Source organism: Wallemia ichthyophaga, assembly GCF_000400465.1.
Source record: "Wallemia ichthyophaga EXF-994 unplaced genomic scaffold scaffold16, whole genome shotgun sequence".
Classification (NCBI taxonomy): Eukaryota; Fungi; Basidiomycota; class Wallemiomycetes; order Wallemiales; family Wallemiaceae; genus Wallemia; species Wallemia ichthyophaga.
Window position 1 is genome coordinate 29951 of NW_008806289.1, and position 25717 is coordinate 55667.

General features: G+C 45.2%; 13 protein-coding genes across 13 annotated transcripts; 6 read left to right on the forward strand and 7 right to left on the reverse strand.

Moving 5' to 3' along the window:
- Positions 1-31: 31 nt before the first annotated feature.
- On the reverse strand, positions 32-2707 carry J056_001494 (Vacuolar transporter chaperone 4; the record flags this gene model as incomplete). Its single annotated transcript, XM_009271122.1, has 3 exons — positions 32-98; positions 149-2463; positions 2522-2707. The coding sequence occupies 3 exons, from the start codon at positions 2705-2707 to the stop codon at positions 32-34; spliced, it is 2568 nt and encodes an 855-aa protein (XP_009269397.1).
- Positions 2708-3023: 316 nt separating this feature from the next.
- Positions 3024-4544, reverse strand: J056_001495 (DNA replication regulator sld2; the record flags this gene model as incomplete). The annotated part of the gene is made up of 2 exons (XM_009271123.1): positions 3024-4390; positions 4439-4544. 2 exons carry the CDS (start codon positions 4542-4544, stop codon positions 3024-3026), a joined length of 1473 nt encoding a protein of 490 aa, XP_009269398.1.
- Positions 4545-4580: 36 nt separating this feature from the next.
- Positions 4581-6066, forward strand: J056_001496 (Oligosaccharide translocation protein rft1; the record flags this gene model as incomplete). The annotated part of the gene is made up of 2 exons (XM_009271124.1): positions 4581-5936; positions 6004-6066. The coding sequence occupies 2 exons, from the start codon at positions 4581-4583 to the stop codon at positions 6064-6066; spliced, it is 1419 nt and encodes a 472-aa protein (XP_009269399.1).
- A 46-nt stretch (positions 6067-6112) lies between these two features.
- On the reverse strand, positions 6113-7225 carry J056_001497 (12-oxophytodienoate reductase 1; the record flags this gene model as incomplete). The annotated part of the gene is made up of 3 exons (XM_009271125.1): positions 6113-6137; positions 6193-6714; positions 6762-7225. The coding sequence occupies 3 exons, from the start codon at positions 7223-7225 to the stop codon at positions 6113-6115; spliced, it is 1011 nt and encodes a 336-aa protein (XP_009269400.1).
- Positions 7226-7341: 116 nt separating this feature from the next.
- J056_001498 (Peptidyl-prolyl cis-trans isomerase-like 1) lies at positions 7342-8014 on the forward strand (the record flags this gene model as incomplete). Its single annotated transcript, XM_009271126.1, has 5 exons — positions 7342-7416; positions 7461-7528; positions 7576-7594; positions 7648-7703; positions 7750-8014. 5 exons carry the CDS (start codon positions 7342-7344, stop codon positions 8012-8014), a joined length of 483 nt encoding a protein of 160 aa, XP_009269401.1.
- Positions 8015-8072: 58 nt separating this feature from the next.
- On the reverse strand, positions 8073-14106 carry J056_001499 (Nuclear pore complex protein; the record flags this gene model as incomplete). Its single annotated transcript, XM_009271127.1, has 7 exons — positions 8073-8867; positions 8920-9069; positions 9117-9238; positions 9283-9447; positions 9493-11643; positions 11692-13860; positions 13914-14106. 7 exons carry the CDS (start codon positions 14104-14106, stop codon positions 8073-8075), a joined length of 5745 nt encoding a protein of 1914 aa, XP_009269402.1.
- Positions 14107-14687: 581 nt separating this feature from the next.
- Positions 14688-15205, forward strand: J056_001500 (Inosine triphosphate pyrophosphatase; the record flags this gene model as incomplete). Its single annotated transcript, XM_009271128.1, has 2 exons — positions 14688-14700; positions 14748-15205. 2 exons carry the CDS (start codon positions 14688-14690, stop codon positions 15203-15205), a joined length of 471 nt encoding a protein of 156 aa, XP_009269403.1.
- A 145-nt stretch (positions 15206-15350) lies between these two features.
- On the forward strand, positions 15351-16129 carry J056_001501 (Nicotinamidase; the record flags this gene model as incomplete). The annotated part of the gene is made up of 4 exons (XM_009271129.1): positions 15351-15380; positions 15432-15486; positions 15534-15586; positions 15632-16129. The coding sequence occupies 4 exons, from the start codon at positions 15351-15353 to the stop codon at positions 16127-16129; spliced, it is 636 nt and encodes a 211-aa protein (XP_009269404.1).
- A 28-nt stretch (positions 16130-16157) lies between these two features.
- Positions 16158-19969, reverse strand: J056_001502 (Vacuolar protein sorting-associated protein 41-like protein; the record flags this gene model as incomplete). The annotated part of the gene is made up of 14 exons (XM_009271130.1): positions 16158-16386; positions 16432-16529; positions 16576-16602; positions 16651-16662; positions 16883-17028; positions 17074-17173; positions 17219-17431; positions 17485-17604; positions 17659-17847; positions 17900-18158; positions 18222-18376; positions 18425-18517; positions 18569-19780; positions 19829-19969. The coding sequence occupies 14 exons, from the start codon at positions 19967-19969 to the stop codon at positions 16158-16160; spliced, it is 2994 nt and encodes a 997-aa protein (XP_009269405.1).
- Positions 19970-19990: 21 nt separating this feature from the next.
- Positions 19991-21824, forward strand: J056_001503 (uncharacterized protein; the record flags this gene model as incomplete). Its single annotated transcript, XM_009271131.1, has 6 exons — positions 19991-20221; positions 20287-20495; positions 20543-20701; positions 20755-20904; positions 20959-21067; positions 21114-21824. The coding sequence occupies 6 exons, from the start codon at positions 19991-19993 to the stop codon at positions 21822-21824; spliced, it is 1569 nt and encodes a 522-aa protein (XP_009269406.1).
- Positions 21825-22008: 184 nt separating this feature from the next.
- Positions 22009-23482, reverse strand: J056_001504 (Chitin biosynthesis protein CHS5; the record flags this gene model as incomplete). The annotated part of the gene is made up of 3 exons (XM_009271132.1): positions 22009-22678; positions 22724-23423; positions 23461-23482. 3 exons carry the CDS (start codon positions 23480-23482, stop codon positions 22009-22011), a joined length of 1392 nt encoding a protein of 463 aa, XP_009269407.1.
- Positions 23483-23556: 74 nt separating this feature from the next.
- On the forward strand, positions 23557-24664 carry J056_001505 (WD repeat-containing protein 61; the record flags this gene model as incomplete). The annotated part of the gene is made up of 3 exons (XM_009271133.1): positions 23557-23594; positions 23642-23697; positions 23745-24664. 3 exons carry the CDS (start codon positions 23557-23559, stop codon positions 24662-24664), a joined length of 1014 nt encoding a protein of 337 aa, XP_009269408.1.
- A 49-nt stretch (positions 24665-24713) lies between these two features.
- Positions 24714-25304, reverse strand: J056_001506 (uncharacterized protein; the record flags this gene model as incomplete). Its single annotated transcript, XM_009271134.1, has 2 exons — positions 24714-24818; positions 24870-25304. 2 exons carry the CDS (start codon positions 25302-25304, stop codon positions 24714-24716), a joined length of 540 nt encoding a protein of 179 aa, XP_009269409.1.
- Positions 25305-25717: the final 413 nt, after the last annotated feature.

The following is a 25717-nucleotide window of genomic DNA, read 5'->3' on the forward strand; positions in this document are numbered from 1 at the left end:
CCAATTAAATGCATTTAGTGTATATACCCCCTTAATCTGCAGTGAATCGAAGCAAAAAGTTGACCATCACCGCTATCAACATAAACACGCATAAAGCACTATAGATTTTTCCAGTTAGTATTGTCTTGTACACCCATACACAACTCACCTTGGTCCAACCTTATCGTAGTAGCTGACTGCCTCTCTCTTTCTAATCTTGAGTGCGCGCCATACAAATGAAATGGCAGAATATGCTATCGAAGCGAGTGCAGCAAATGTGAACAACGCCGCACTTATCACGCCTGTTCTATCAGCTGTTGATGTGAAATTAACCAGCGCAACTGCTATTGTCGAAATCAACACGGAGAACTGCAACCATTTCAAAAATGTTCGCTCATTAGCAAAGTATACCTTTGGTTCTACTCTAACTGGTACGCATATCTTCTTTCCACTCTCTGCCCTAAACGTATCAACATACTCCACATCATCACCTCGGTTCGCTGTTTCTTCGTCGAGCGCCTTGCCATCTTCATCATCACTGTCGTCGAAAGTGTAATCAATATGATCATTCCTAAAGAACCACGATAAATACGACTTGAGAGTACGTGGTGTTGCTTTCTTCACTTGTGTTGGTATCGTGTGGTAATTTTCCCTATTATCATCCGTACCGCCATACTTGGACGTCTGACGTCTTCCACTGATAAGACTGCTGCTTTCTCTCCCGTGCTCAACGTCATCATTCACTGGCTCTTGTTGATCGAATCGTGACATTGATCTTTGTCTGACTGCCTTCATTCTGCTCTTTTCTCGACGCACATTCTCGACTCTCGCCTTTTCTGCCTTAATTAGCTCTTCTTGGTAGCTTTGTGGTATTCTATATGCACTGTGGTGTCTGGCAGGCAGGTTCATTCTATCTCCACCATCGTCCATGTCATCCTCTGTGCCATTAAGTTTTGACTCTTTCCTCATTAATTCAATCCTCTTGAGCTTCTTGTGATGCTTGCTGTTGTCTTCATCATCTTCATGCTCACTGAGATTTGGTGGTGTTTCTGGTGGTGTTTCTGTTGGTGTGTGCGGTGTAGACGTCTGTGGTCTCTCAATCATCATGTGTCCAGTTGCTGGTTTGCGGATATCAACATCCATCTGTGGCAACCAGAATGGCAACAAATTCACCCTGTTGCCGAGTAATTTAGCGCAACCATGGATGAATTTAGAGAATTTTGGCACCGCCTCGACTAAATGGCTATTAACAAGCTGTCTCACCCACTCAGGTGGCTCTTGACCCATCTGTGTCTGCAGTTTCACTTCAAGAACAGCGTAAGGAAATCTTTCTATATCTTCCGGTGGGAGTTGGTTGAATGGATAGTCAATACCAATATCCATTCTTCTCCAATTCTCACCCGAACGTTGTCTTCCATCCCAGTTATCTTCTCTGATGAGAGAAAGTTCAGTGTCTAGCGAGATACGCACTCTTGCGTCACCAGGTAATTGGAAAGCTGTGCGGTTGTAGAAACTTCTCATCACTGGCTGCATTTGTTTTGTTAAAACGGTGTATTGCACCTCCTCAGCCAGTTGCCTCATTGACTCGATTTCCTTGCCGGATTTCTTGCCCTTAGTCTTCATATCCTTCCAGACTTGATCCATTGTCATCTCACCAGACATGAATGCGTTAACGATGTCTTCTTTAACAGGAAAACGAGCTTTTACACTCTTCTCACCCGTCCAATCCTCTCTGTGAGTTTTACGTTCGACAAAGATTTGTTTGACATCCATACCACCATACCATCTTAGTCTGATAGCTTCAGCGCCTTCGTTCTTCTCAAGCCTACCGAGATAGAATTCAAGGTCTTGGTTGTCATAGTAGATGGAGGTAATGGCTGAATCTTCTGGGGAGTACTCCTTATCTGGATCATAGACGAGAACCGGAAGGTGTTTGAGTACAAATAGCTTCAAAGGAACGATATTCTCCTCATGGACCCAGTACTTTGTGGTCTGTCTAACGAAAGCAGATTGAGTGCCACCAGCAGCACTATCGCCTTGGAAAGGTCTACCACGAGTTCTAACCATTTCAAACAACCTAGACAGCTGTATAATGAGTGAATCGTAGTTTTCCTTGTAGAATGGCTTGTCATCGAGGAAAGTTTTAACGAAGTCTCTACGCAATTTAAATTCCGTCTGCTTATCGTGTTTCTTTACTATTTTAATGAAACCGGTGTAATTCAATTTGGTGTAGTTGGCCAAGTCGTGAACGTCTGCAACGAGGACTGCGAGATCATCCTCGAGCTCCTTAAAGCGCTCTTCGAATCTACTCAAATCGTAACCACTGCTGTCATCGTCTGGGTGATCGTGGTCATTGTGCTCGCCGCGGCTGTCATCCGAATCATCAGAATTAGACGGTGGTCTTTCTGAATGCGGGGAAGCAGTTCTGATGTAATCGTTGATTATTTGTTCAGAGAAAGATATTCTATGGGCTAATTCTGACACCTGGTAGAATATCAGACACTTGCACGTAAAAGCCGCGTCTAAGCATATCTCAACCTACCTTAGCCTTCTGGAAGTCATATATCTTCTCCAGCTGCCTCTTGAGCTCAGATTTGAAGTCTTCTTCCTTCGATTGATCCCATTCTGCTGAATTGGCCTTTAAGAAATCCTTAAGCTCTGAATACGATAAATAGTATTCCTGCCATTCCGCGTATAGATTCGATTTTATACGCTTCCCGAATTTCATTAATATCGTTCGTGTTCAAGGGATTTTACATTCGATGAGATCAGCGGCAGTTACGCAGATTGCGCACGTTGATGAATATTTTCTTTTCCTTTAATCTGGTTGCCTCACAAATACTCATCTTGAATTGCTTATATCTCCTTCCTAATTCAATTCCTCGTTGCTCCACGTTTTGCCAAAATTTGATTTTAATTTGCATGTCAATTAAATTACATATATTCTCAAACATGTACATATTCATCTTTCAAATTTAAATCCCCTTGATTTTATCCTTTCTTTCGAAAAATTCCGACCTCCACATACTTTGGCAAGTGGCTGGCTACACATCATCATAATCATAGTCCTCAATGTATCCAATGCCATCTGCTTTCCAACCATCGCAATCATCCTCCCAGTCTTCGTCTTCACCCTCACTCTCCTCCTCCTCTAGCGGCTTAATCTCGGTTCGATAGCTGCCGAAACCGTCGTCGTCATTACTTCGGCTGAGTAGGGAGCGAACCTTGTCATCAATTTGCTTGTTATACTCTTTGCTCCTCTTAATCGCGCCAGGTGAATCCAAAGACATGTCGCCGAGTTTTGATTTGACTGTCTCATTGTGATTATCTGGAGAGTGAGATTCCCGAGATAATTGTCGCTGATTCATTGGTATATAATCCTCTATATAATCCTCCATATCAGTTTCATCATCACTCAATTCTTCAGCTTTCTTGTTTTTGCGCTTTTGCATGTGCATGTGTGGTATAATGCTTATTTGCTGACCTGTACTCTCTAATTCAATTTGCGTTGGCTCATGATGTATATCCTGTCTATCAGCCAGCTTCTGACTTTGAGGTAATGTAATTTTATTTGGATACTTGAACGTTGTCTTTGATTTCTTTTTGGATATCGTTGCTTTACTTTGGTTATCTGGTGACTTTGCACGCTTCTGTCCTCTTTGAGAGGGTTGAGAGGATTGTAACCCTTGCAAGGCTTGTGACTGAGACAGCGACGGCTGTGACTGAGCGATTGTCGATTGTGAACTAAACAATTCTTGTGTTTGTGGGTTATCAATGTAAGTTGATATTGTATTGGCTGGGAGTGGAGGTAGAACGACAGCCTTGTTGTTACCATTGCTATTACCATTGCTATTGCTGCTGCCCCTAACGTTGCTACTTGAAGGTCTTGGTGATTCAAACAGCGGTTTAAAAGCCTTTTTCGCAGGTGTATTCATCATGTCTTCATCTTCATCTTCGTCTTTTTCAATTTGTCCAACTTGCTCGTTGGTTTCGTGGGTATTACCGTCATCTTCCTCGGCCTCTTCAATTTTAAGCATTTCACCGCGCTGTTTCTTTGGAGTGTTTGGTACGTTCTCACCACGCAATCTTTTTCTAGCCTTCGTACGCGGTGTCCAGCCTGCCGTTTGTGTACTTAGTGTATTCTTATTCGGGCTAATCGTGTTGAGACGCTGTTTAAATGTCATTGGTGACGCCTGTGAGTGGTCTAGTTTCTTTGGTGTAACTGATTTCGTTGGAGTTTTGAACACTGCAGGTGTCTTCTTCTTTGGAGTGCTAGTGCTAGTGCTAGTCGTGGTGCTAGTTATCTGTTCCTGCTGTTCCTTCTGTTCCTGTTTCTCCTGCCTCTCCTGCTTCTCCCGCCCCTCGAATCCCCCAGCCTTTTTTATTTTCCCGTAAGCCTTGTATTTGAGTGCTTATACTCGTATAAGCTCATGCCACCACCATATCAAACGAAACGCACCAATTTCAGGAAAATTCTTAATATCCTCCTTGCCTGGCTTTCTGTTGTATTCAGTGTGGAAATGCTTCTCCCAGTTCTTCAACTCGTTGCGCAGACCGACGTCCATCGTGTTAGCCGTTGACTGTCACGGAGGAAAAACGAAATGAACATTGGAAGCTATTCAAAATCTGTAGCCTTATCGACAATACTAGCTGGCTCTATAAAAGTTTTTAATTTCATTATAAACCAGTCTAGCCTTAGTTACGTCGATCCTGCAAGTCTCGGCAGCTATTCGTACAAATTGGAGTTGTCTTATACATCAATTCAACAGCTGTCAAAGGATTCTGTTGGATTAGCTTGCTTGAACGGTCATTTGACCTCTCAGCAGTCTCTTAACATCGCTTTTATTTCTATTCCACTCAACGTCATCACCATTCTTATCACTCGATTATTTTTCATCGGCTATAATGGCGTTGAGAGTGATTTCAATACTGCTCTTAATCTTTACTCTCTTTCCTCCCTTCTTGAAGCCTTAATCGAGCCACTCAAGTTTCACTCAATTAGACGCGCAAATCTTAATAAAAAGTCTTTTATTGATTGTCTTGCTTTTGCTATCAAATCGATTGCCACTCTAGCTCTCCTCACGCGTCACAGCACACAACACCCACTCACTTGCTACGCTATAGCTCAACTATCCTACTCTTTCATTCAATTTGCCGGCTACATCACTGAAATTTTCTCCTTCTACCCACAGCGACTACACACTGAACCTTTCCTCAGCCGCTCCTCCTTACTCTCCCTCCGGGCCCTCTCAACTCAAGCCCTCATAAAGCTAGCTCTCACACAAGGCGACAAATTCATTATTTCCTCACACCTCTCTCCCTCTGACCAAGGCGCTTTCGCTCTTGCAGACAACTATGGCAGTATCCTTGCGCGCATCGTCTTCCTCCCCATCGAAGAAACCTCCAGGGTGTACTTCTCTAACAACAAGGCGCCCCAATCTTTAGCTACAGTGTTGGGTGTTGTGCTGCATGCTTACTCTCTCCTCCTCGTCATACTACCAGCATTTTTACCCAACTATGTCCAATCTATCCTCCAAATCCTTTTACCACGATACGCAAACTCAAACGCATCTTCTATACTCCCTCATTATAGTCTTTATATCCCCTTGATGGCTTTCAATGGTATTCTTGAGTCGTTTCTGCATAGCACCGCCTCCTCAGCTCAGATTGACAAACATTCGAAATTTTTAACACTCATTTCATTTTTGTTGATGCCTTCGATATACCTTGCACTCAGTTATACACCACCCTCAACACACTCACTCATTATTGTTTACTCCAACATAGCTAATCTAGGATTAAGGGGGGCATACGCGTACAAATATGCCTCTCGAACAATGCGTATGTCTAATATTTCCCCAAGCAAGTCTGTCGCTCTTGCATGTGTTGCTGCAGGGGTAATAACGCGTTTTACATTATTCAACTGCTCTCTCGTCAGTCACATGGTCACTGGAGGCGTATGTGCATTAAGTGTTCTTCTAATCATGTGGGTGTGGTTTTGGATTGCGGCTGACCAAAAAACAGACTAATAGTTCTACAGATATACAGCGGAACGTCAGTGGTTTGTTTCAACCTTACACCAAATGAAAAAGGATGAAAAGTTGGAGTAATACATGCATGTCTAATATCAAGTCTATTGGGGTTTGTAGAATGGGTAACTTGGTTTGCCTTGTTAGCTTTGCTAGATTTCCAAATGAACAAAGAAGGACCTACTCTGTGTATCCTTTTTCGCCTCCGCTGTAGTAAGTCGTACTATCAGGCTCATTGAGTGGCCAACCGTTCCGCAACCGCTCTGGAAGATCTGGGTTACTGACAAAGTGTTTTCCAAACGCCACAATCTCGTCAAACTCCTCAGCTCTACGATTAGCCACATCGAGTGCATAACACAAGTTGGAAATGACGGGGATACCCGCCATCTTAATCTGTGACTTGAGTTCATCCCCCATTTTAATATCTTGGTCGCTGAACCCTTCCACAAAATGTATGTAGGCGAGGTTAGGTAAGTTTTGTACGAGGATTCGCACCAAAGGTTCGAAAGCAGAGTAAGGATCTTCGCCCGCTCTCATACCCTGGTATCTGGAGAAAGGGGAGATACGCACGCCAGTTCTGCGTTCACCCACCGCCATAGCCGTGCTTTCTACGACCTGGAATGGGAAAGCGAGGTTATTGAGACCGCCGAAGCCGTCCGTGCGCGTATGTGAGAGCTGTATAGCCTGATCGAGCAGATATCCGTTACTAGAAGGAAATGTTACAACGTGTCTTACTACGCACTACGCACCCACGCTGCATGTATTTCTACGCCATCGAAACGTGCGCCTGCGACGGCATTTACAGCCGCCTGACTGAAATGGCTAATGTATCTGCGCACATCCGTCTCTGAGAGCTGGGAGACGATGTTACCGTTGTAAACGTCGTGCGACATGCCAACCACGTTGACGAGTGCAGGGTCAGCGATGCGACCGAGTGCATACAGCTGACAGAAGATATATCCACCAGCTTCGTGCACGCCGTCGACGACTTGGCGCCAGCGCTCTATCTGCCGCTGTGTGTATATGCCAGGGAGTCGGGGGAGGCCGCCTGCCTCGCGCGCTGGGAGAGTCGCCTCGCTCAGTATTAAGCCGCCCTCGCTTGCACGCTGGCGGTAGTAGAGGGGCGTGTGCGGTGATAGAACACCGTCATCGTCGACTCGCATTCGTGTCAGCGGAGCCATGGCTATGCGATGGCGCAGGGTGCATTCACCGAGCATTTTTGGGCTGAATAGGCCATGGAGACGCATGGTTTAGTCGTGGCGGGTGTAAGCGGGTGTGAGCCAAGAGAGAAGACGGGTGGTTGATTAGACACCGTCATCACTCAAGGCACACAATGGCCACTGTCATTCAGCTGAAAACCAGCCAGGGCGATATCGATTTGGAGCTCTACGTTAACCACGCACCTAAAGTGGGTGGATACTTACGACGCTTAGCACCCAGCTCACTCGCCAGACTTGCAACAACTTCAGCCAACTCGTGCAGCGCGGCTACTATAACGGCGTCGCATTCCATCGTATCGTGTGCGTGTGCCGTCCTGCGCGATATCCCCTTCTAACACCCACTCCAGGCAGGATTTCATGATTCAGGTGCGCTAAGCTCGCCCCTTCAAACTAACTTGACTCACTTTCCTCCTTTACAGGGCGGTGATCCAACAGGAACTGGTCGAGGCGGTACATCGGTTTATGGGGGTAAATTGTGAGTCATTAGCCGGCCGGCAGATGCACAACTGAAAAAGCCCCAGCGAAGATGAAATTAACCCAGAATTGCGCTTCACAGGCGCTGGTATCCTTGCAATGGCCAACGCGGGCCCGAACACCAACGGCTCTCAATTCTTTATCACGCTCTCCCCCACTCCCTATCTAGACGGCAAGCACACCATCTTCGGCCGCGTTTTGCGCGGTATGCGCGTCGTACAGCGCATGGCAAATGTCGTCGTCGATAAGGCTGACAGACCAATCGAGGATGTCAAAATATACAACGCATCAATCCAGCAAATGATTGAATAGTAATTGTAGTTTAGATGTATTTTATTAATTATCTTATGAAAATTTTAGCTCAATCTTTCTATCTACTCCGGTCCGTCTCACTCAGCCCACTAAGCATCGTTTCTCTGATGCGTCGGGATACAATTTGCAGGAATACCTGCGTTGATCGAACATCCAACCCTTTAATCATCTCGCTACTTAACTCCAAGTTGTCTATCTTGGACAGTGTCGGTGTGACAAGGTGAGACATCTCTCTTGATATAGCATAGCTGTCGATATTCCCGTATGGCTTCATCGACGTTGACAACGACAGATTTGACTTCTGGTTGAGATTCATGTAAAATTCAGCATGACGCCAAATCAGCACCAGCATCATTTCTATTCTTACTAAACGGGACTTGAGAACTTTAGCAATAGACTGCTGCATTACTTCAATCTGCAATGACGGCGATTGCTGCATTTTAAACTGGTGCTCTTTAAAGTCGAACACTGTGCCATAGAACAGCGAAACTAACTCCTTTAGTCCCGTCACAGCTTGACCGAGGCTAGGTGACGAGGTCGATGCTTGGTGCAAGTCCTGTCCGTCTTTGAATTGAGGGAAAACTGGTAGCAGCAGTGGTCTGAATGACGTCGAATTCGACCGCCTAGAGATTGTAAGGTAATTCAGCAGCCACTCGTTCACCTTCTCCACTGCGACTGAAGCAATTATCGAGAACTTGGATGACTCGTTACCACCTTTTGAAACTATCTGTGCATCATCCCGTTCTGTATCGGTAAACGGCACGACTCTGTCTATCCAGTTTGCACGTGTCATGTATTTCGTCGAAAGGTTGAGAATCGCCGTATGGAAAGCGCCGAACGCAGATGGGGAGATCTGTTGTACAGCTGTGTTAGTGTGTGTTATCACAAGATACCTCTCAACCCACAAGATCATCATCCGAAACTACAGCTTGAACTTGATTGAGTATGCAAACGATCAAATGATGCTCGCGTACGAGTGCGACGGAAGTCAATGATGGGTTATCACGTAAAATCTCCAAAAAGACTTCACGATGCGCATACACGAATCCAAGTGCCTGGTGTGATGAGTAAGTAAATGCTCAAGTACTGCGCATAGACACACCTCTTTAGCAGCCGCAGTAGAAGTTGAGCCAACGGACGATAGTACTGTCGAGGCGAGTTGTAGGGTGGGAAGGAGGAGCTGATGGTAACGCTCGGCAGCTGGTGGGAGGAAACTCTCGTAGTCTGTACCAGAGGTCAGATTACTCTTACGAGAAAAACGTACTCACCCATCAGAGTCTCTTCCCCGGAAGGACGACAAGAGATGAATTCGCACTGTGCGAGAACTGTAAACAGTTGAGCGTCAAGTAGCTTTTCGGCGCCTTTGTTGTCCTGCGCCATACGCAAAAGACTAGACATCTTGGCCTCAAACACGTAAAGTGGGTTGAGAGATTCTAGCGTACAATTTAATAAGATCCACACAACTGCAAGTGACTCACCTGGATCGTTTTGTATAATATTGATGAGCACATCCTCGCGATCCTTAACTGATTGAATGAAGTTACGCAAAAAGCCATGTTTGACAATGATGTTGAGTGGTGCATGTGATCCACTCTTGCTCGAAAGTGCAACAAGACCATCAAGTACACTAAACGCCACCGTTTTCCACACTTCACTACCATCAACGCAATCTCTACATATGATAGGGATCAACTGTTGGAAAGCACTTTCTAGGAGGTATTGACTTTCGCTTTCCAAATTGCCGTGTGATATGCTTTGTATGTTGACAATTTGCAGATAGTTATGCAAAACAGAGTAAAGATTTCCGCGCACTATCACAGTCGTGCCCGGTTTAACGATAACTTCAATCACCTGACGCAATACACTACCAAGTCTGTCGCTAGGCATGGTGTACAACCTCTCATCGAGATCTGCTTCAGAAAGACTACTAAATGTAACGCGCAATTTGGTGATTAACGAGAGAATAACGCTAGAAAGCAACTCGAGTGTAGCAGGTGAAACGTCGACGTTTGTCAATTTAGGAAGAATGGTGGAAATGATATTGAGTAGAACATTCTCCCGTCTGTCACCTCCAATCACATCAAAGCATTTACTCAGTATTATGTCAAGAATACGACGCCAGCTCTCGAGATTGAATTGACGGGCGTAATGTACTTGACGACGACGATTATCCGCTGACAAGAAACGCATTATCTCTCTAATCTCTCCTTTCACCTGCTCGTGCTGGGTGGGTGATGCGATGACGCCGCTCTTTGACAAGTGGCGTCTGTAACCAGAGAGGAGAGTTAATAGTGACTTAAAGTCGTATATAATACTGCCATGCTCATCTGTCTTTAAGCATGTCGATAAATCAATTCCGTTGAAGAAGGTCACTGACAAGTCAGTACTTGTTTCATCATCCACATAATCGAGATCAAGAGATTGATAGATATCTAAAATCTTGATGAGCGACTGGTCGAATTGCTGGGTGTGCTCCATCATTTCTCCAAACTCATTCTCATTCTCTATGACTTGGAATTGCTGCGTATCTGAAAACAGTACGTCTACTAATCTGCTCACACGCTGCATTTGTGATGCATTGCTTAGAGCGTGTAACTCGAGAGCCACAATATCGAGCAGCCATCCCCTGAATCTAAGGAAAGATGCTAGAGATGCCGCTGTAGTCTGAAGCACGCTCCCATCGCCATAGCTTACCAAACCTAACGGTTGGGATGCTGCATTGTGTGCGCTCTGCTTAATAGGCAGAGCCTGTAGCTGTCTATAGAAGAAGTCCTCGCGGTTTCTGAGATATCTAAGAGTAGCATTCGATGTCAATTCCGAGATGGTGAGTTGGTAAATGAGGCGGTAGCACTTTTCAGCGAGGATAGGATGTCTAATGAACAGAGGTAAATCATCGTCTTCATCACTGATACCTTGACCCAAAAGTGAAAATATGACGTGAAGGCAGGACACCTTGGTAGATTGATTCGAAGGATCTTCTATCTCTATTTCGGATGGCGATGCGGATTGGAGATTGAATCCAAGTAAGAAGTGCGCAATGTTTGGCGCTGGTGCTGATAACTTGGTGTTTTCAATAAGTAAATCCAACACTACACTCCTAGACGCCTGACTGAGCTGGATATCTTGTGCATCTTCACTCAACAATCCTTCTATACCATCCTCATCTGTTTCACTCTCGGGTGTGTCAACTTCGAGTAACTTCACAAATCCAGACAGAATTCTTAAACTTTCATCACTCGAGTCAATGATTCCTGTCAATCTATTCATGCGACGCTTATAGTGATTAGTGAATCCATCGGCGGTGTTGAAATGTGGAGATTTGGCAAGCGCGCTGATGATCTTAACGGCGAGGAGCGCCGTTTCTTCATCCATGGCGTTGACGTAGAGGGCTAGTTGAATGATGGTGTCGTGAGCGAATAAGAGCTGCTGGTCAATGGTGTTTAAAGACGATGGGAGGTCTATTCTGCCTACTCCAGGGATGATGTTGTTGTGTTGGGAGAGTAGCGGCAAAAGTACTTCCAGATACATTGCCTGTATTGAGATAACGCGGTAAATAATACGCAAGCAACGCTGGATGCACTTAGCGTAGAGAGGTGTCTTGAATCTGTTATCTAACAGCGCGTCGATACCTATCATTGAGTTAGATTGATATGAAAGATACTATTAAATAAACCAACCTGTTCCCACCAAATTGAACACTTCGCCGAGGATAGCTCCGCCGCTCAAAAATTGTGTAAGGATATTGAAGCCAGGATGCAGGACCAATGCACATAAACTAACATCGGACGGATTGGCAATAACCTCATTTACGCTGCCGACATTAATTACATTCTCTACGAACAACTGCGACAAGTCATAAGTACTCAGGCACTTCTCGACAAAACACAGCGACGTTTCTGTTAATTTCCAACGTTCACCCAAATACTTGAAGCCGCGTTGAGGCAGCTTAAGCAAAATGCCATCTATGACATAGTTGATAAATGGCTGTATGCCCGGTTGGCGATGACTGGCACCCAGTCCGAGTGGAATAGTCTGACTATCAATCTCCATTCCCTTGCGCAGAGTGAGAGACTTCGCAGGAGTGTGTATAAGATTATTGAGGAAATTTATGAAAGCTGCACTGATAGGGTAAGTGCCAGCAGGTGATTCAATCTCTTCCAACTCAAACATTAAGCCCTGGAGAGTTGGTTGTTTGACTTTAAGAGTTGGTAAAATCTGTGACTGTTCGAGCATTGACCAGATCTTGCGTGCGTTCTCAGATGCAAGTGAAGCATTACTTTGACTCATTACGCTGGTTGAAATTGGAGCAGCAAATGCAGATAAGGTGTCGAAAAGCGATCCTTTCAGGTCGACAGGAATAGGGCATGTGAGGAAAGTGAAGAGAGTCTGGATAGGTTTGTATGTAGCGTTGTCGATCAGTGATGCTCTCGCTATCGTAGAGTAACCGACGACTTGCTTGAGAACGAACAAAAACGCTTTGAGTAGATTAATTTCTTCAGGTGGTATCTCACCCCTTGTATCACCCTGTTGACGGAGATTGGTGGCGTAGAACTCTAATGCACCAAATAAGCTGTTCCATGAACACAAGTTGTTTTCATTGATATCGGGGTTACCGGAGAGGAATTCATAAACATAAGTAGCACACTGAGTACCCGAGGCTAAAGAACCGATCATCTCAAATAGCGAGTGAACCATTGATGGAGTACGTGCTTCTGCGGACCATTTTAAGAAGGAAAACAACCTATAATCGTCATTGTCAACGACCCAAAATTTCAGGGCTGCTTCAGGCTCAGTGTTTCTATAGAGGAGGGCTATGAGGAAGTAAAGTTGAGCCAGATCCTGTCTTGAGCTTGGTGGCTGGTCGACGAAGGAGCGAGATCTAGACGAAGACAGAACTAAATCTTCCTCTCTATGTTTGAGTTTGCGGAGGATGGGTGAGAGGGTGGTAATAAATTGTGTGATAAAAGTGTCATACTGGTAGAGAAGGTGCGGTTTGAAATCATCGTTGAGTGGAGTGTCTGATTCAGTGGAATTAAGGAGAATATGCTGGAGGTGAAGGAAAGCGTCATCGTTTATAGCCCCCAGTACAGCCTTTTCGACGTCGTCTTCTGTGATGGAGGTAGTTGTTGTGAGTTTAGGATTGGATTGGAATGAATTAACAATGAAAAGTGAGTACCTGAGGAGAATGACAGCTTTAAGGGGGTTGCTCGACCACTTTCCAGATTGGAGTGACCTGAAAGTGTTACTTAAGAAATTTACATCTTGAGAAACGTCATTGAATGCAGCTAACAGGGATGATAGAGAGTATGGTGTAATTGGGTCATCATTGTCTATCGTGGAAGTGTAAGTGAGGATGGAAGTGATATCAGATTGGTTGAGTGGGTGTGTATGAGCGAACAAGTATAGCAGGTGAGCTAGCTCTTGTCTAATTAGGCGAATGAACTGGTTACACTGGATGATGACGTTTTGATCGACATTATCGAGCTGTAAAGTGAAACTTTTGAGCTTTTTTAGTTCGCTAATAGTTGTACTGATAAAATTGTTGTCTAACAATTGAATGGAGAAGTTATTAAGAATATCCATCAAACCGGATTCTTTGACAGCTAAATCATTTGATCCACTCAAAATGAGTTGCAACGCTCTAATCAAGTCCAATCTTTCATTGAAAAAGAGAATAAAGGCAGTTTCTAAGGGAGTAGATTGGAATCTGCTGCATCTTTGAATAGCGTGTTGTAAGAGAGATGAAGCGAAGTGATGGGATATGTTCAGACTAGAAGATAGCTGTAGACACTGCTGAATGAAATCGTTGTTTACTTTGTGAGGAACGCCTTGAATGAGAGTGCTGCCTAGAAGTGAGAAAGTGAGAATGGGATCAATTTACGCGTAAAAACCAACTAACCACTCTGCAACTGAGCTTTATCTGATTCTGTTGGAATTGGCAGTTGCAGAGGATTGCTCAGGTTAAACTTGTTCAACTCCAAGTAAAAATCTTTCAAATTCGAAGAAACTGGGTGTAGAAACGTGGACAATAATAAGTTAATTAATTTTGTATAATTATTTGGCTTGAATGTGGTGTTTGTTGGGGGACTCATGGGCGTATGAGATCAAGGAGGAAGACACGCATATGATAAGGTGAAACGAGAGATGTGGAGAGTTGAACAAGATAAATATAAAATACACCAACTAATACACCTCAAACAACCCTCAAATCGTCTGGTTTCATTAAACCCAAATTTAGTCGATAATAGACTACAGAGCCGTCTGACGAGGAAATGGCTAAATATTGTGGGTCATTGGAGTGATCAGTGGACGACATGATCTTATTCAGCCAGTCTAGACATAAATTTGAGTTTAAATGTACTGGAATTATCACAGTGTCTTTGTGCTCAAGCGGGGTGAGCGATATTGCGAATAAAAAGCATAAAACAAACCTTATTGGACTTTCTACCGATCAACAATACATAATCATTCACCTCCTTGAACTCCACCTTGAACCAATTTTGCGATAAAGTTAGATCGTGATAGGTTTGTAACAATGGCTGTATTAGCTTTGGGTATCTATCCGTGTATTGAGTGATAAATTTGTACTATTGAGCCTGTTAATGCAATTTTACACTTGCACTCCACCTCACACTCGGATTTAGATCCATTCTACTCGCTAGTGCAAATCAATATGAAGGAAATCTGTAAGCATGATTATAGGCAAAGGCTTCAAAATTTGAAAACAAATCAGCATTTATAACTTCAAATAAGAACAAGCTGTTGGAAGTCTCACAGATCTTATGTAATAGCGTTCCATTAATCAATAAAGACTTGGATTTACCCGAGTATCAAGGTGCATCTGTTGAAGAAATAGCAACACAAAAGTGTATCACAGCTAGGAATCATGTACAAGGACCAGTTCTAATTGAAGATACAGCGTTATGCTTTGATGGTCTAAACAACCTGCCAGGACCCTACATAAAGTGGTTCTTGGGTAGTTTGGGTTTGACTGGTCTCAATACTCTTTTACATGGTTTCAATAACAACAAAGCACATGCTGTCTGTACCTTTGCATACTCGCCCGATTCAAACACCGATCCTGTCATATTCCAGGGTAAAACCTATGGAAACATCGTGCAACCACGCGGTGATACGGCTTTTGGCTGGGATCCTATCTTCCAGCCTGATGAAGGTGGTGGAAAGACGTAAGCAGAATGTCTCACTGAATTACGCCACACTAAATAACTCGACAGATACGCAGAAATGACAAAAGAAGACAAAAACAAGATTAGTCATAGATATAGGGCGCTTCTAAAGCTTAAAGAATATTTGTTGAATTGAACTTGATTCTTTGATGGCTACATTGATAATTGTAGACTTGCAGGTGTGTTTGAGTGGCGTGGGTGGATAAGATTCGTATTCAAAATCCACACAGTACGACTTTATTGATGGCTCATTGGCTGTCGAGAAGGCTAACGAGATAATACCGAGTGTGTTTACGAGTTTGAGGGATAATGTAAATACTCATACCTCACAGCTATTCAGAAACTAATAAAACGCGGTGATTGGAGGGCTGTAATAGTTAGTAGAGTTAGTGAGGTTGCTATAATGTTATAATATCTTATGCCCTCACAGGACTGTCATCCACCCAAGCACATATCATTCGCATCCACACACAACAAGCAGCCATTCAGTACTATTGCGTTGAATGGAACCCAGCAAGATTTATGGCCAGACCATTGTATTGTTGGGAGTAGAGGGTGTTTACTGCACAGCGCAATACAAGACACGCTTAGCAGCTCACAACTCAACATACACTACGTAGACAAAGGATGTGAGGTTGACAGAGATGCTTACTCTGCGTTCCAAGCCTCATCGCACGATGTTAAAGGGTTGGTTGAAGCTAGCACCACGGAATCGATATACGTATGTGGCTTGGCTGGGGATTATTGCGTGAAAGCGACGGCGATATCCGCTGCGCAATTGACACAGTATCCAGTAACGGTGATTGAGGATGCGACAGCGTCAGTGGACAAGCATTCAGGATGGAAAAGAGAGCTGGAAATGGGAGGAGTGAAAATTCTCACATCAAACCAAATATCAAAGGAAATGGCAAAGGAATCAACCAAATAAGTATCATGCATACAACGTTACACCCATCTTAAGCCTTGACGGCGAACTTACGACGGCCAAAGTGGACATCGCGCTTGTGTTGACGGGTGGTCTTTGCAGACTTCTCCTTTGGAGTGAGTTGGCGTCTGATAGCGCGAGTCTTCTTGTGGCGCATGTCGAGAGGGATACGCTTACCCTTGTAAGCCTCAGCGACGTGTTGGCGTTGCTTTTGGTTGATGACGGTGAGGACGCGAGCGACAGACTTGCGGACAGAGTGGCTGTGGGTGTTTAGAGGGATATACGCTGTAATCCCGTAGACTCACATCTTGGTCAACTTGCTTGCTGAGCCACCAGCGACCTTTGCGACTCTAAGTTGAACGAGCTCGCCCTTCAACTCGTGGAGCTGGTTGAGGAGGTCGGTCTGGGATATGTGAGTTGGTTTTATACGCCTAAACACTATTACACACCTTGTTCTTGTTTTGAAGCTCGTGAGCCTATCAATCGAGTTAGAAAATCTGCTGAGCAGCACGAGCCACACGCACTTTGACTTGGACCTGCGTGGCGATATCGTTAGCCTGGGATTTATTTTATTTCTTCTGCGTACCATCCTTATATGTTAAGTGTACGCTAGAAACCCACAATATCAGCCGGCGCCTTCTTCCCAACTTCAAATTTTGAAGATTTGAAATTTATAAAAATATTTGTATTTCATCTGTAATACATCTACTTGTGCTGTTGCTCCAGCCTCAGCTTATACGCCAGCTTCTGGTCCACGCTTCCCAGTCTCGCCCCGTGTGCACCTCTCTCCGTCTCCTCACCGAGAAGCCAAGATACTTTGCACACCCTGCCATCCCCATACACTAACGCAGGCTCTGAGCCATCGAATGCCTTTTCCCGCGAGTCTGTGCACTGAGTGTTGGCTGTAGGGGAGTTTAGCAGCACCCAGCTATTAAATACCCACTCACGTCCACCTAACATCCCCCTAGCCTGTCTCGATAGCAGCTCGTCTAGCCCACGCTTGCAATCCCCGTGGACCACACTTTGGCACCCTTCAAGAAGTGATATCTGATGTGTGCTTAGTGGGTTTCAGGCTAGTATCTCTCAGCTCACCTGCAATTGAAAATCCTGCAGTATCTTGATCAACGCCTCCTTCAACCCTGGTATCGACAAGCCATTCTTGATCCGGCGTATCAACCTCACTGGATCAATCTCCGGACCCACATTCTCGAGCAGTGCGCGAATAAACAATGGCCTGCTCTCCGAATACACCAACACATCTTCCCATAAATCGTTGTCATTCTGCTCCTTAGCGAATGCTATGGCCTGGTTGGTTTGTGGGTAAGATCAATATTCTCTCAATAACTCCGCCAACTCACCCTCTTCACATCACCCAGTCTCTCTATTATCAAACTCAGCGCTAGCTTATTCGATCCCATCCGGCCGAGTATGAATACCATCTCATGTACGTAATCTCTCTTTTCGCATACTTGATATGCCTATAGTGTGGGTTTTTTAGTCGATGAATGCGCCAAAAACCCAACCCAGCTCACCTTTTCTAGATTATATCGCACACTCGTGCGCAAATACCCCTCCAGCTTATCGAGGTTATGTTCCGCATACAGCTCAACCATCGTATCGGCGTAAGGTTCCACGAGTGTGCTATCGACTTGATGCAGTGCATCCAGATAGAGGTACAGATATCTGCTCTCATGCTTCAGCTGCTCGACAACCGTGTTGATCTGGTAGGCAAGGAGGGTTAGATCAAGTGACACCCCACACATCCATATCTACCTGTATAGAGTACGTGTGATCAACCAGCATCTTTATTATAGTTCCTCTACCATCCCCGGTCCATTGTGACTGCGATTGTGACTGTGGGTGCGTCTTTGACTGCGACAACGCCAGCCCTTCGTCGAAGCGGACCAGCTCGAGCGCTTGGTATTGCGCATCTGTCCACAGACTGTATTGCTTTATCAGTTCAAACACCTCGTATTTTTCTAGCGAAAGATAGATTGGCACCACTTTGCCAGGTTGGCGGTTGTGCAGGTATCTAAGTGTGGTATGGTGTTAGAAGGGGGTTTAACACCTCGAGTGATACTATTACCACACTCACAATTCTGCTAGCGACTCAAGTAATTTGATTTTCACGTAATGCTCACGCTCATGCTCGTGCTCATGTAGATTGTCCAACTCATTCTGCACTACCGTTATCATGCTGCTTACGTCGTAGATTGATGCAGGCCATTCTTTTATAGCTGTGTAAAAACCCTACCGTAGTACGTATTAGGGTATGTGAAACCGATTATTCTGTCTCACCTGTGTATTGGAATGCAGAAGGTGATGGAGTATTAAAGCATACACTTGCTCGTCTAATTGAGGCTCCTTTTTGGGTATAACTGGTATAATTTGCTGTCAAATAAACCAATCAGCCAATTTATCTCCAAACACCCTCCCACTCACATCAAGTTTTTCATCATTCGCATAAGCGTAGAAGAAATCCTGCCAAGCGGCGACATTCTGTTTGAAAATATCTGGTGCTTTAGACGCAGCCTCATCATAGCAACCGTCTACCAGCAAAGACTGTAAATAAGTTTGACCAAGTTGATCGAGATTGAAAGGATGCTCGATGGTAAGTTTCGACGCTGCTTCGAGCGCCTCACCATGTTTTTTACCGTCGATCAACCAATTCACGTGATCTATCTCATCTCTAGCCTCCACCCTGACGACATCGCGTGGTGACATGAAATAGAAACCGCTTTTGAGACCGTTGCGGGTAGGGAAAAGGGATGGCACTAATTTGTAGTCGTTGCAACCATACAGATAGAAGTTGTGTATTGGAAGTCTATCCTCTTCATCTTCCTCGCCATCCAACGAGAGTACTCTCAGCTCGGGTCTCTTAGATGCTCGTTTCCGCTGTGCATGCTTATCCTGCACGCTTTCATCGTTGAGTAAGGCGCCATCAGGCTCGAGCCACGCCAGCACCAGCAGAGCCTTATCGAAAGGGAGGACGGATGAGATCATGGCGTCCATTTCGAATGAGGAGTGAATCTCAGCCTGGAGTTGAGGATGTTCGTATGCGTGCAAAGGAAGTAAGCGTCTAGACCTAATTTTAACCAATCGTATAATACTCCCCCAACCAATAACGAGTGTGTGTTTATCGATGAAACTGAGTGAGACCCTCGAAACATCTGGTCGCGGGGACATATCGAGTTTAGGAATGAAAGCAACGAGTTTCATGTGTTGTATATCGTACAACCGCACTCCAGAGTCATTAGACCAGACTAACAAGTTGGAGTGCCAGATACAGTTATACACCGGCCCATCATCTTTGTCGAGGGGCTGCAAATCAGTCTGGCGATGACCCAGCCAGCCTTTCTCGTTGAGCGTGAGTCGGCCATTCATTCCGCCTGCTATGAACGCGCGCGATGAGTTTGTAGCGAAATGTGGATCGAGTGCGACACAACGCATTGGCCGCTTGTTGTCAAAATAGTACCGTTCTGTAGCGTAGATAGAGGAGATGAATACCTGACCATCAACGCTTGCAGTTGCGATAAACGAGTGTCGCGTATCGAGTGAAATGTCCATTATTGAGGCTGAGTGTGGTTTGAATGCCTTTATGCGATGACCCGAGTGAGATAGCAAATGGAGGTATCCGGAGTGGGTGCCGAGTGCCTTATATAAACGTTAAATCGTGCCGCGTGTGTACCTCACTTAACCCACAATAAACTCTTCGCAGCAGCGCAGAACGGAGGCAGTGTCCTTAAGCGTTGAGCTGGCTACATCAGCGCCGATCTTTGTATATTTGAATGGCGGCTCCTCGTCCAAGTCTATTGATCCCGATGTGATGCTCGTCGTGCTCATCACGGTTTCTCAGTGACAGCCATGAACTCGGGAAAATCTCGGAAAAGGATAAGCGTGCGCTTCAGTGGTGTTGACCAAGACGATTTCCTGTCCTTCACTGAGCCAGCAACCCCGAATATCACTGAACAAGCGGAGCAACTCAAGAAGACATTCTCATTCGATACGCTCTATAAACTCAGCAATGATACAAAACACCGCGATTCCCTACAGCGCAACGTTCTCAGCAGCGTCTGGAGACCCAAGAACCAGAAAGTAAGTGACGTCATATGCCATCCCCACTGACTTATCATCCCCAACCATTTCACTTCCCTTGTCAGCCGAGGAGACCCGAAGATTTCGAAAGACTTATCGTTTTCGCTACAAGAGGCGCTGCACGTACTTTTATGCTCACTTTCGGTATGCGCTCGATGCTTAACGTCGTCCTCGCTTTGGTTTCGCTGGTGAAAGCGAGGAAGGTCACTGGAGCTCTTCTCCGCAAATCTCTACTCACTCTGGAGCCTATTCGCTTTGGTCTTCAGTTCGGCATGTGAGTCACAGTCCAAGACCATCGCATTACATTCTAAGACATGAAAGTTTCGTCTGGTTGTGGCGCTTTACGCACCACGCACTCAGGATGAAGGATGGCGAGCATAAACGTTGGCATGCCTGGGTCGCTGGTGCTGTCTCCTCGCTCGGCTCATTAGCGGAGACCCGCGGCAACAGATTGGCGCTAGGCCAGCAGCTCACTGTTCGGTGGGTTGTCGATATAGCTAGTCGCAAACTACCCTCTCACACCACATTCTAAGTGGTCTTCAGGGTATGTATAGATCGTGCAAGGCTCGGAACTGGATCAGTATCCCCCATGGTGAGTTTCTCATCTTCGGACTGGCATGTGGACAGATCATGTATGCGTGGATCATGTCACCGGATACTATACCGAAAGCATACAATGATTGGTGGGTCTTTTTACCGAGAGCACGTTCCCACTTCTCACCAATGTCTGTGTCTAGGATACAACACGCTTCAAAAGTCCCCCCAGAGGCTATCCCAATGCACAGGCAGCTCGTCAGAACGGGCAGGTACGATGCACAGACGCCCCTAACATCTTTGTCGCAGAGGGTTTGTGAAATGGGTGAGGCATCGACGCGGCTCACGCACAGAGCAGAACCCAACTCCGAAAAACCGACTTAGGTTGTTAAAAATGGTCCAAAACGCGCGCAGTGAAAATGGTGAAAGTTTCGGTAACTTTAGCAATGTCAGTAACGCGCTACTTCCCTACATTCCACCAGCAGTCCTCAATCCGTGGATCGAGGGAATTTTCTCCATGGCCATTGAGCGCTTCTACATGATTTTTCTCGACATTCTACCCGTATACGCCTCGTTGCATTTCATACCCGCTCTTACGTTCAAACGCAACCAATTCAAACAAGATCCCGGCGAAGCCGTACTTCGGACGACCATGTCTAGTTTCAGATCGTCTGCATTCCTTGCGACTTTCGTCGTTATCTACCATACCTGGTTCAGTGGTAAGCATGCAGTATACCGTAAACACAGAGAAAGACTTCCGGAGTGGCTGGCCAAGTTTCTTATCTCAAAGCAGTCGCTATGGTTTGGAGGTTTTCTCACATGCGCCTCGTTGGGTGTAGAAGAAAGCAAACGTCGCTCAGAACTCGCTATGTATGTTCTCCCTAAAGCTATGGAAAGCGCCTGGATGACTATGAGACGCAAGAAGTGGGTTCCGCATTTCCCTTTTGGTCCTGAATTGCTAGTCGCTTTCGGTACTGCTTCTCTCATGCAGGCTTACACTCATGAATCGCCTCAAGTCATGTCTGGGCTGGTACACACACTAATCTATCAATTTATTGGGAATGTGTAATTCTAACGCTGTCCATTCAAGTCAATTTACAGACGAACACGTGAAAGGCCTACGATTTTTCTTCCTTTTTGTACATATTTGTATATGTTGTAGAGTTACGATTACAAAACAGCATCTTAGTGGGGTTAGAGTGTGGTATTGGTAGATTCATTTGTCAGTTTGGATTGGATTGGGTTGAAGTGGTTTATTCTTGACTATCACTAGCACTATCATCACCATCACCATTGCGCTCATGCTCATACTCCCCCTCATTCAAATCAATCTCCTCACCATATCCATAATCAGTCAAACCTTCAGCCAAAACCTGCTCCTGGCCATCTTCGTTGATGATACGAATGTCTGGTGGAGTGGATGACGGTCTCATCTCGTTCTCAGGCACGGCTGTGACGCGCGGGAAACTAAATGTTCGCATATCATCTCTTCCTTCCCTTCCGGCGACATCTTCATCTTCGTGTCCATAAGCGGCATCAGTGGCCTGTTTTTCAGCATCCTCTATCTCCTTCCTAACTGCGTTTTTTGTTTTTGTGTCTTGATCATCTTCATTCGATGTCGGTATACCCTCAACGGCACCGCCTTCTGGTTCAGTTGGTGAAATTTGGGTTTGGCGTGGTGGAGTGGTGTAACGAGCATCTTCTACCGTTTCTTCCGCTTGCTTTGTGTGTTCTGCATCTTGTTCTTGTATTTCTTGTGATTGGGGTTGTTCAAAATTATCAACCTGGTCACTAGTTCCAGCCTCTGCTGCTCTATCTTGGTGATCGGGGTTTCCAGACTGAGATAGATTGTAAGATGACCTGCTTTCGAACTTGATATTTGGCATAGGACCGCCCAGGTAAAATGAGCTAATGTTGACCATTCTGGGGAGTATGTTAGGTAGATTGCGTGGGTAGGAGTTGGCTTACTTCTTTTCCCTATGACAAGCTAGGAGCCATTGTGGTTGAACAATAGGTATAGACAACTGGACAGCTTTCTGGTATTCAGGTAGGTTGTAAGGGCCAGGTTTTGAGCAGACAAAGTGAGTTGTGTCAACGGTGACTTTATCGTCAGATTCAGCGCCCATTTCATCGATTGCGGATTTGGAGGACTCGAGGAGCTTCTCGTCGGATATAGCGCCAATAGCGACTCTAATACCAGTAGTGTCGGTTATAGAGTGTGTCTTAACTTTAACCAGTTCGGAAGGATAGACACCTGCGGAAGTTCTCATGATGAGTTGGAACGAGTATTCAGAGTTGAGTGATAAGCCAGAAATCTTGTAAGTCTTGTTGTTAGGGTTGGAAATAGCGCACAGTCTTTGGCCATTCCTAAGCAAGTCTAGGGACCTGAGGGATGACGTAGCCAGATCCAAATCATCCCATTCGAGCGTAACTGAAGTTTGAGTTGTATTTCTAACGCGTAAAACTGGAGATTTTGGAGAGTCTATGCCGTAAGTGTTGAGTATTTTCTTTTGTAAGTCCCAAAATGCTTCAGCGTGCTCCTTCTCTGCGAGTTGGTTTCTGTTAACGGCGATATTAACAATTGACCCAGTGGTAACGCCAGCTGGGAGTAGAATCGATGGAAATTCTATCAAAGAGGCTCTCTCCCCGATGAGAATTGCCTGGTGAGCTGGTTAGACGGGTGGGAGCGGGGTTAGACTACAAACCATTCCAGCGTCTGTAATACATTATCAGCTAAGCCCTTTATTATACTCAAACACCCACCAAGCTTCCCCACTGTGAAAGAATTCGTTGATAGCATCATGATCGCAGCGAACAAGCCTTTCATTTCAACCAAATGGTACAAATATAATAAATAACCTTATATTTCCTAACAGACAGCTACAGTCCACTCAATTCCTCTCGTGCGCTGATTCCTCAAATTCACCCAATCAACACCGTGAGTTGGCTGATTTTAATGACTTTTGCTCAAATTTTATAACTTATATAGTGGACGCTGTTTGGCACACTCGCTGGACTGCCAATGCCGTTTTATCCGCTTCAAATGACGGCTTTTTGAACCTCTGGGATGGATCTACTGCCGAGCATAAAGCGCGTCTTGATATTTCTCATCTCTCTATTTCCTCTTTGTCTACCACTCCCCACCCGGAATGCCCTCAACGCGCTTTGGTTTCCTCCATTGACGGCACAACCTCTGTGGTCTCACTCGCCGATGCTCATCTTTCTGCTTCCACTAGCCATCCAGGTATTTGGAAGTCCGCTATCCACCCAATAACCCTCGATCACTACACTACTTCCCCCGCTAAACTTGACTCCAAGCTATCGATACACAGTGCAAATATTCACCCACAATCCTCCGAAGATCCCGATTTCGGTACCTTTTTGGGCACATACGACATGGGCAAACCTGCTTTCATCTTATCCTTGGAATACAGCCCCAACGGTGCCTGGTGTGTAGCTGGCGCTCAATCCGGCCAAACATACGTCTTTGATACTAAATCTGGCTCACTCGTTAGGGTACTCACTACACACTCTAAACCTGTACGCTCTATTTCTTTCTCTCCTGACTCCTCCATCCTCTACACCTCAAGTGACGATAGACTCATCTCTGCAGTTGATCTCCGCGCTTCGACTGGTTCTGGTGCTGTCTTTTCCTTCTCAAATGCACACGAGAGCTCAGTGACTGCCGTATCAGCTGCACCGGACTCAAGGCTACTCGCATCAGCTTCAACAGATCACTCTATTCGTCTGTTTGACATTGGTCAGCGAGCATCAGTCGCAAAGATGGCGCAAGAGGATGAGGTGTGGTCGTTGAGCTGGAGACCTTTGGGTGTTAGTGGACTGTCAGGCTCTGCCTTTGCCAGCGGTGGTGATTCTGGCGTTGTCAAGTGGTGGAAATCTGCGGGATGAAGCTGTGTCTAATTATACATGCATGCAATTACGAAGATCAACATCAACGTCAACATCCAATAGCTGGTACAAAGTCATTAACAGCTTTTCTGTTGATGTGCGACAATTTGTGCTCTTTGGCGATGGGATCAATCACCTTATCCCAGACTTTCTGCTGGTGAAACCGTGAGGAAGTGTACATTATAAAACACTCCACGCCAGTCACGCTCTCGTCGTAAATGCGTATTTTGGGTAGCTGTGATTGGCGGAACAAGCCCGATTGTGCACCGTCAACAACCTCAGCAGCTACAAGACTGGGTGTGTCTGAACTTCTGAATTTGTTGCCTAGAAGCGAAATTCTTGGTCCTTTCTCTCTACGCATTTCTATTGGAGAAAATTGAACAATTCTGTACTCATCTAAGTGTACATGTAAACTACGCCAAATAAGCTCGTCTCTGTAATCAATTGTTCTCATTTTCTCGTCATCTACCAGTCCTACAGTCACTGAGGCTATTTCACGTCCTTTTTGCTTAAATCGAAGGCACCAGCTGTATGCGTGGATTTCAACGTACTCCGTATCGATATCCAACTCGACACACTTTGCGTGGATTGAATTGAATGGCGCTTTATCGCCAATGGTTATCTCTCGTAATGCTGTCATTTTACTTGACGGTATCAATTCAACGACGCCCGATTGCCGATTGGTAACCGAATCGTAGTCGGCTCGTAATCCCGCAATGGCCTTTTGGTGACCTAATTATGTAACTCATATTCGCTCCGGCATCTCTCCCACTTCTAACGCCACTTGAAAATTAAGTTCAAGTGGAGGTTTTAATAACACTTACCTATTTGGGATTTAGGCAGCAATCTAATCTAGCCGAATATGGCAGCAGAATTGATATTAAATGGGGTAATCGATTATATCGGCGAGTGTATTAATGTTAAAGATTGCGGCAGAGCCTATCAGATAGCACACACACAATCACAACAAGCTATGAATGTTGCTCTAGGAATGTAAATGGAATTTTCAGCATGATATGCCACACTTATGGAACAAGAATGTCATTAAATATT